The 9,758-nt window shown below is 40.7% G+C and overlaps 1 protein-coding gene across 1 annotated transcript; it reads left to right on the forward strand.

The window, feature by feature from the left end:
* Nucleotides 1–205: 205 nt before the first annotated feature.
* On the forward strand, nucleotides 206–1,141 carry LOC122675276 (olfactory receptor 5I1-like). Its single transcript, XM_043873795.1, has one exon. It carries the CDS (start codon nucleotides 209–211, stop codon nucleotides 1,139–1,141), a length of 933 nt encoding a protein of 310 aa, XP_043729730.1. The 5' UTR covers nucleotides 206–208.
* The last annotated feature ends 8,617 nt before the right edge of the window (nucleotides 1,142–9,758 follow it).

The following is a 9,758-nucleotide window of genomic DNA, read 5'->3' on the forward strand; positions in this document are numbered from 1 at the left end:
ATTAAAAAAAAAAGTATTTCAGTTGAAAAGCTATGCTTATAGTAAACTTAACTTTACTTATGCCTAAGTGTTATGAGGGTGCCCAAGTGGATTTAGAATTACTATTCTAACTACTTTAATTATTTTCCTTTTCACTACTCTTCAGGTTATTATCAACATCCCCATCGGTACCCTGCTGAAATTCCAACCTCCAGGACCACTGCGGAGAATGGAGGTGGAGAACGGCACTGTGAAGACACAGTTCTTTCTCTTGGGATTCAGTGACCACCCAGAACTGCAGAGTGTTCTTTTTGCTGTGTTTCTGTCTATCTACTCCGTCACCCTGATGGGGAACCTTGGGATGGTTTTATTAATCACGGTCAGTCCCCCTTTGCACACCCCTATGTACTTTTTTCTCCGCATCTTGTCTTTCGTAGATGCTTGCTACTCCTCAGTCATTGCCCCCAAGTTACTTGTGGACTTAGTTTCTGATAAGAAGACCATTTCTTACAGTGGCTGTGCTGCACAGTTTTATTTCTTCTGCTGTTTGGTGGACACAGAGTCTTTTATCTTGACTGTCATGGCTTATGACCGGTACATAGCCATCTGCAACCCCCTGCTTTACACTGTTATTATGTCCCAGAGGATTTGCCGCCAGCTTGCAATTGGGGCATTTTTAGGGGGTACCATGAGCTCAGTGATTAACACCACTAATACCTTTCAACTGTCTTTCTGCTCCAGTGAAATTAACCATTTCTTTTGTGACATCTCCCCTCTCTTCTCTCTGTCCTGCACTGACACCTACATCCATGATGTTGTACTGGTGGTCTTCGCTAGTTTAGTGGAAGCTCTCTGCCTTCTAACAGTTCTCCTCTCTTATATCCTTATCATAGCAGCAATTCTTAAAACAGGATCTGCTGACGGAAGAAGAAAAGGATTCTCCGCTTGTGCTTGCCATCTGACTGTGGTCTCTATCTACCATGGTACCCTGATCTTCATTTATTTGCGCCCCAGTACTGGCCATTCACTGGATATTGATAAAGTGACCTCTGTGTTCTATACATTGATTATACCTATGCTGAATCCCCTGATTTACAGTCTAAGGAACAAAGATGTGAAAAATGCTTTTAGGAAAATGATTAGCAGGAAATTTCTTTCTTAAGAAAGGATGAAAATGAGGCTGACAAGTTTTCCACCCTGCTTCTTGACCTTTAGTTTTAACTAATGGAAAAGACAGTGTAATGTGGGTATTCCCTAATTCTACAGGCAATGAGGCCTCAACCACAAACTTGGGCCAGAATCTAATGTTAGAGCCAGGCCCTGTTACATATGTCTATATCTTTATCATTTTAACTTTGATTTTCTTTTTTCACACTCACTCCTTACAGGTGGAAGTTTAAATTAGTCTCCTTTATGGAAGATAATTTGCTAATATTTGAATGAAATATACAATTCACCTGGAATTTGAAAATTAAATATGAAAGTATCATTTAAACCAGTAATTCTACTTCTAGTAACTGAGCCTGCAAAAGTTTATCACTTCCAAAGTATTCATGGCATCAGAGCTTATAATCAATTCAGTTCACTTCATTATCTCAGTCGTGTACAACTTTTTGCAACCCCATGGACCACAGGATGCCAGGCTTCTCTGTCCATCACCAACTCCCGGAGTTTATTCAAACTCATGTCCATCGAGTCATTGATGCCATCCAGCTATCTCATCCTCTGTCGTCCCCTTCTCCTCCCACCTTCAATCTTTCCCAGCATCAGGGTCTTTTCCAATGAGATAGTTTTTGGTCAGGTGTCCAAAGTATTGGAGTTTCAGCTTCAGAGTCAGTCCTCCCAATGAATATTTGGGACTGATTTCCTTTAGATTTGACTAATTGGATTTCCTTGCAGCCCAAAGGACTCTCAGTAGTCTTCTCACCATAGTTCAAAAGCATCAATTCTTTGCTGCTCAGCTTTCTTTATAGTCCAACTCTCAATCTATACATGACCACTGGATAAACCATAGCTTTGACTGCTGCTGCTGCTAAGTCACTTCAGTCATGTCTGACTCTGAGTGATCCCATAGATGGCAGCCCACCAGGCTCCCCCATCTCTGGGATTCTCCAGGCAAGAACACTGGAGTGGGTTGCCATTTTCTTCTCCAATGCATGAAAGTGAAAATTGAAAGTGAAGTCGCTCAATCGTGTCCAACTCTTCATGACCCCATGGACTGCAGCCTACCAGGCTCCTCCATCCATGGAATTTTCCAGGCAAGAGTACCGGAGTGGTTTGCAATTTTCTTCTCTAATAGCTTTGACTAGACAGACCCTTGTTGTCAAAGTAATGTCTCGGCTTTTTCATATGCTGTCTAGGTTGGTCTTAGCTTTTCTTCCAAGGAGCAAACATCTTTTAATTTCATGGCTGCAGTCACCATCTGCAGTGATTTTGGAGCCCCAAAAAATAAAGTGTCTCACTGCTTCACTTCTCTAATGAGCAGAAATATGGAAGAAAAACATTAAAGTATATTAAATTTCAAGCAAAATAGAGTGTCAATAGATTGCCATGAATAACTGACTTTGACCTATATGATATAAATTTATTATACTATCTAAAGACTAGTTTCATCTAAAATGGGCCCATTTTATTAGATCTACTTTGTGGTATAAAAAAGAAAAAAATTAAGCCCATTAAATGGAAGGCCAACAATGGAATCTACTGACTGATTCTGCCTTTCTGAGAATTTGCATGGTTGAATAACTAATTATGGGAAAATTACTTTAGGAATCAATAACTAAAATAAAAAAAATAGACAAGAATGTATAATAACTCCTCTATCTTGAGATTTTGCAAAATAAGAAGTCTGCACTAAAGACTTTGGTGTGTTCTACCCTGTCTGCTTCAGTCCTCATCACTATACTCCCCTTCTTACCTCACCTCCATCTCATATATCCACCAGTGACTGATTAAAAGATGTCATCATACAACTGCAATGTTATCAATGACAGTGTGTAGAAGGCTGATGTGTGTTTGTGTACTCAGTCACTCAGTTGTGTCCGACTCTTGTGGCACCATGAACTATATCCTGCCAGGCTCGTCTGCTCATGGACCTCTCCTGGTAAGAATACTGGAGTGGGTTGCCATTTCCTCCTCCAGGGGATCTTCCCCACCGAGGGGCTGAACCTGTGTCTCTTGTGTCCCCTGCACCGACAGGCATATTCCTCACCACTGCACCCCTGGGAACCCCGTCAGTGGACTACTACTGCAATCACGTTCCTGTAACTTGATCCCGTCATCCCTGCCCCTGAAATGTGTGTGTGCACCTAGTTGCTCAGTCGTGTTTGACTCTTTGTGGCCCCATGGAGCCTGCCAGGCCCCTCTATCCATGGAATTCTCTAGGTGAGAATACTGGAGTGACATGCCATTTCCTCCTCCAGGAGATCTTGAAGACCCAGGGATCAAACCCATGTCTCCTGCATTGCAGGTGGATTCTTTATCTTCTGAGACATCAGAGAAGCCCCTGCCACTGAAATACTTAAGTACAAATATGACATAACAATCAAATGGTAGATTTGAGCATATGTCCAGTGTCGAAAATAGAAAGATACATATGGGCCATTGGCTGTATAACTATATTTGTAAAAAATAGTGATATAAATGTTCAACAATTCAATAAGCACAAAGTTCTGTGTTAAAGACAGAAGCTGAAACTTTTCACCTCCCTGGATATATCTCTCTTTAGAAATGTGCTATGAGCCATTTACCAATATTTATCAATATCAGTAATGTCAGATATTCAGATGACACCACCTTTATGGCAGAAAGTGAAGGGGAACTAAACAGCATCTTGATGAAAGTGAAAGAGGACAGTGAAAAATTTGGCTTAAAGCTCAAAAAGAAAACTAAGACCATGGCCCACCCGGTCCCATCACGTCATGCCAAATAGATGGGGAAACAGTGGAAATAGTGGCAGAATTTTCTTTTTTTTTTTTTGGAGGGGATCCAAAATCACTGCAGGTGGTGATTGCAGCCATGAAATTGAAGGATGCTTACTCCTTGGAAGGAAAGTTATGACCAACCTAGACAGCATATTAAAAAGCAGAGACATTACTTTGCCAACAAAGGTCCGTCTAGTAAAAGCTGTGGTTTCTCCGGTGGTCACGTATGGATGTGAGAGTTGGACTGTAAAGAAAGCTGAGTGCCAAAGAATTGATGTTTTTGAACTTTGGTGTTGGAGAAGACTCTTGAGAGTCCCTTGGACTACAAGTAGATACAACCAGTCCATCCTAAAGGAAATTAGTCCTGAATATTCATTGGAAGGACTGATGTTGAAGCTGAAGCTCCAATACTTTGGCCACCTGATGAGAAGATCTGACTTATTCAAAAATACCCTGATGCTGGAAAAGGTTGAGGGTAGGAGGAGAAGGGGATGACAGAGGAAGAGATGGTTGGATGGCATCACTGACTCACTTGACATGAGTTTGAGTGGACTTAGGGAGTTGGTGATGGACAAGGAAGCCTGGTGTCCTGCAGTCCTTGAGGTCACAAAAAGTTGGACACATCTGAGCGAATGTACTGAACTGAACTGATGATCCATTTAGCAAGGTTACTCTAACTTTAAAACAAAACTTTTCAATACCACTGAGCCCACTGTGTAAAAAAGGACTTCAACCAGATTACTTGTAATGTCCTCTCCAGCTGATACATCCTTGTCTATAATATATGACTCTATTGCTGTTTAAATTCTCTCCCACCATTGAAAAGCATTAGAAATTTGGAAAATGTTGGGAAAAAAAAAAGGAATCATTTCATCTTCAAAGAAAAAAAATTGTACTATTAATGTAGGCTGTATAAACCTGCAACAGAGGTGGCATGAAGCTTTGGATAGTATGTGTTTCAAGAAGCCAAAGGCTTTTAATTATGGCTCTTGTGTCACCTCTTATTCAAATTCAGACTCTCACAGAGTCCTCAAAGAAGTGGATATCCAAATTTATTGGCCCACCAGTAAGTAAAACTTGAATAAAAAGCTAAGAGTAAATAAACACAGTATAATAACTCATCTAAAGAATGATTTTGTTGTTCAGTCGCTAAGTCATGTCTGATTCTTTATGACCCCATGAACTGCAGCACCACACTTCCCCGTCCTTCACTATCTTCCGGAGTTTGCTCAAGCTCATGTCTATTGAGTCAGTGATGCCATCCAACCTTCTCATCCTCTGTTGTCCCCTTCTCCTCTTGCCCTCAATCTTTCCCAGCATCAGGGTCTTTTCCAATCAGCAAATTCTTTGCATCAGGTGGCCAAAGTATTGGAGCTTCGGCTTCAGCACCAGTTCTTCCAGTGAATATTCAGGGTTGGTTTCCTTACAGTTGACTGATTTGATCAGATTGATCAAACCAGTGAATCTAAAAAGCAGCACGATGCAGATAATTAACTTAGCAACTGTTGGTGAGGATGTGGAATGGCAATGACTTTTACACGTCAACTGTAGAATGAGAATTGTTGCTGCACTTTGTAAAACTCTGAAGTGAAGTGAGGTTAAAGTCATTCAGTCGTGTCCAACTCATTGTGACCCCATGGCTATATATTCCATGGGATTCTCCAGGCCAGAATACAAGAGTGGGTAGCCGTTCCCTTCTCCAGGGGAATCTTCCCAACCCAGGGATCAAACCCAGGTCTCCAGCATGGCAGGAAGATTCTAAATTGTGTCTAATATAGCTGGACATATACATGTCATATAACTTAAAAATGCCATTCTTTGAATGATACCTGAAAGAAATGAGTGAATATGACCAAAAAAAAAAAAGATTTACACAAATATATTCTTAATTGCATTATTTGTAATAATCTAGAACTAAAATAACTCAATTTCATCAACACATTAGTGAAGACTTGACAAAATTTTAAGTGACGTTAAATAATGTACATTTTAGGGTTCATAGTTCATAAACTTTGTCACAACCCTCAGGATTTCCCTAAATCATGAATGAAACCATGAGTAATATATAAATAAATGGTATGTTCACCTCCAGTGAAAATTTATAGGTCAAGTATATTGACACATGCTCTTGATTAAATAAATTACTATATGGTAAGCTTCAGTTCAGTTCAGTTAAGTCTCTCAGTCATATCCAACTCTTTGTGACCGCATGAATCGCAGCACGCCAGGCCTCCCTGTCCATCACCAACCCATGTCCATTGAGTGGGTGATGCCGTCCAACCATCTCATCCTCTGCCGTCCCCTTTTCTTTCTGCCCTCAATCTTTCCTAGCATCAGGGTCTTTTCAAATGAGTCAGCACTTCACATCAGGTGGCCAAAGTATTGGAGTTTCAGCTTCAGCATCAGTCCTTCCAATGAACACCCAGGACTGCTCTCCTATAGGATGGACTGGTTGGATCTCCTTGCAGTCCAAGGGACCCTAAGGAGCCTTGTCCAACACCGCAGTTCAAATGCATCAATACTTCGGTACTCAGCTTTCTTTACAGTCCAACTCTCACATCCATACATGACCACTGGAAAAACCATAGCCTTGACTAGAAGGACATTTGTTGGTAAAGTAATGTCTCTGCTTTTTAATATGCTGTCTAGGCAGGAGGAGAAAGGGACAACAGAGGATGAAATAGCTGGATGGCATCACTGACATGAGTTTGGATAAACTCTGGGAGTTGGTGATGGACAGGGAGGCCTGGCATGCTGTGATTCATGGGGTCACAAATAGTCGGACACGACTGAGTGACTGAATTGAACTGAACTAAGTTGGTCATAACTTTCCTTCCAAGGAGTAAATGTCTTTTAATTTCATGGCTGCAATCACCATCTGCAGTGATTTTGGAGCCCCAAAAAATAAAGTCAGCCACTGTTTCCACTGTTTCCCCATCTATTTGCCATGAAGTGATGAGACCAGATGCCATGATCTCAGTTTTTTGAATGTTGAGCTTTAAGCCAACTTTTTCACTCTCCTCTTTCACTTTCATCAGGAGGCTCTTTAGATCTTCTTCACTTCCTGCCATAAGGGTGGTGTCATCTGCATATCTGAGGTTATTGATATTTCTCCCAGCAATCTTGATTCCAGCTTGTGCTTCTTCCAGCCCAACGTTTCTTATGATGTACTCTGCATATAAGTTAAATAAGCAGGGTGACCATATACAGCCTTGATGTACTCATTTTCCTATTTGGAACCAGTCTGTTGTTCCATGTCCAGTTCTAACTGTTGCTTCCTGACCTGCATACAGGTTTCTCAAGAGGCAGGTCAGGTGGTCTGGTATCCCATCTCTTTCAGAATTTTCCACAGTTTATTGTGATCCACACAGTCAAAGGCTTTGGCATAGTCAATAAAGCAGAAAGAGATGCTTTTCTGAAACTCTCTTGCTTTTCCGATGATCCAGCAGATGTTGGCAAGTTGATCTGGTTCCTCTGCATTTTCTAAAACCAGCTTGAACATCTGGAAGTTCACAGTTCATGTACTGCTGGAGCCTGGATTGGAGAATTTTGAGCATTACTTTGCTAGCATGTGAGAGGAGTGCAATTGTGCGGTAGTTTGAGCATTCTTTGGCATTGCCTTTCTTTGGGATTGGAATGAAAACTGACCTTTTCCAGTCCTGTGGCCACTGCTGAGTTTTCCAAATTGGTGGCATATTGAGTACAGCCCTTTCAAAGCATCATCTTTCAGGAGTTGAAAACGCTCAACTGGAATTCCATCACCTCCGATAGCTTTGTTCATATGGATGCTTCCTAAGGGCCACTTGACTTCACATTCCAGGATGTCTGGCTCTAGGTGAGTGATCACACCATCATGATTATCTGGGTCATGAAGAACTTTTTGTACAGTTCTTCTGTGTACTCTTGCCACCTCTTCTTAATATCTTCTGCTTCTGTTAGGCCCCTTATTAAGGTCCTTTATTAAGCTCATCTGTGCATGAAATGTTCCCTTGGTATCTCTAATTTTCTTGAAGAGATCCCTAGTCTTTCCCATTCTGTTGTTTTCCTCTATTTCTTTGCATTGATTGCTGAGGAGGGCTTTCTTATCTCTCCCTGCTATTCTTTGGAACTCTGCATTCAAATGGGTATATCTTTCCTTTTCTCCTTTGCTTTTCACTTCCCTTCTTTTCACAGCTATTTGTAAGTCCTCCTCAGACAGCCATTTTGCTTTTTTGCATTTCTTTTTCTTAGGGATGATCTTGATCCCTGTCTCCTGTACAATGTCACAAACCTCCATTCATAGTTCATCAGGCACTCTGTCTCTCAGATCTAATCCCTTAAATCTATTTCTCACTTCCACTGTATAGTCATAAGGGATTTGATTTAGGTCTTACCTGAATGGTCTAGTGGTTTTTTCCACTTTCTTCAATTTCAATCTGAATTTGGCAATAAGGAGCTCATGATCTGAGCCACAGTCAGCTCCCAGTCTTGTTTTTGCTGATTGTATAGCACTTCTCTATCTTTGACTGCAAAGAAGATAATCAATCTGATTTTGGCATTGGCCATCTGGTGATGTCCATGTATAGAGTCTTCTCTTGTGTTGTTGGAAGAGGGTGTTTGCTATGACCAGTGCGTTCTCTTGGCAGAACTCTATTAGCCTTTGCCCTGCTTCATTCTTTACTCCAAGGCCAGATTTGCCTGTTACTCCAGGTGTTTCTTGACTTCTTACTTTTCCATTCAGTCCCCTATAATGAAAAGGACATCTTTTTTGGGTGCTAGTTCTGGAAGTCTTGTAGGTCTTCATAGAACTGTCCAAGTTCAGCTTCTTCAGCATTACTGGTCAGGACACAGACTTGGATTACTCTGATATTGAATGGTTTGCCTTGGAGACAGTAAGCTTATACTTAGGAAAAGTACACAACCATGAAGATGAGTGAACTGCCTTGACATAAAAAAGTGTAGGGGAATTTCACAAAAATAATATTGAGTGAAAGAAGTCAGAAATGAAAATATGAAACCTATATGATTATGCTACAATATTACTCAAACATATTAAAACTAAAGTATCATTGTGGTGGTGGTTGTTTAGTTACTATGTCTTGTCCAACACTTTGTGACCCCATAGACCCACCAGGCTTCTCTGTCCATGGGATTTCTTAGGCAAGAATACTGGAATGGTTTGCCATCTCCTATTCCACGTGATCTTCCTGGCCTGGGGATAGAAGCCATGTCTCCTGATTTGCAGGTGGATTCTTTACCACTGAGCCATCAGGGAAGCCCAAGATATCATATTGGATATCAATTTGTGATAGATGTGAGGTGACAGTTTCCAAGACACTAGGTATGTTTTATCTTTGGTGTTCTGAGTTTAGCATCTTATCATTATTGAAAATTTCCTTGTAGTATACTTTTATAGAAGGACATTTTCTTTATGAGTATTGTACTCTTCTAAAAAATTCCATAAACAAAGTATGTTCACTGAAAATTGCTGAATTTTACTTTTTTTAATCTAACAGTTTCTTGTGCAAAATAAGTGCTAATATATTTGTGAAACTGACATAGTGCACTATTTCTTAGAGTATCTCAGTGCATAGTTAATGTTTATGTTACTAGGAGAGTTGATCTGTTTTTAGAACAGCACAGTCCATAGCCTTTCACAGAGTTCTCCTAGTCTTTCTCCCACCAACAGTGGGACATAATGAACTTTGGTTCCCTGTCATGCAGTGAGCTCTGCATCTCAGTACTCCAAGTTTGAGGAACATACAGCTGTGTCCTGAAAAATTAATCTTCCAGGTAGACATTTACTTACACACAATTTTACTCTCAGCAGGGGCACTAGAGAAACCCTAAGTATAGGTTGTATTTTGTCTCACTTGT

This window comes from Cervus elaphus, chromosome 1 (assembly GCF_910594005.1).
Source record: "Cervus elaphus chromosome 1, mCerEla1.1, whole genome shotgun sequence".
NCBI classification, from domain to species: Eukaryota; Metazoa; Chordata; class Mammalia; order Artiodactyla; family Cervidae; genus Cervus; species Cervus elaphus.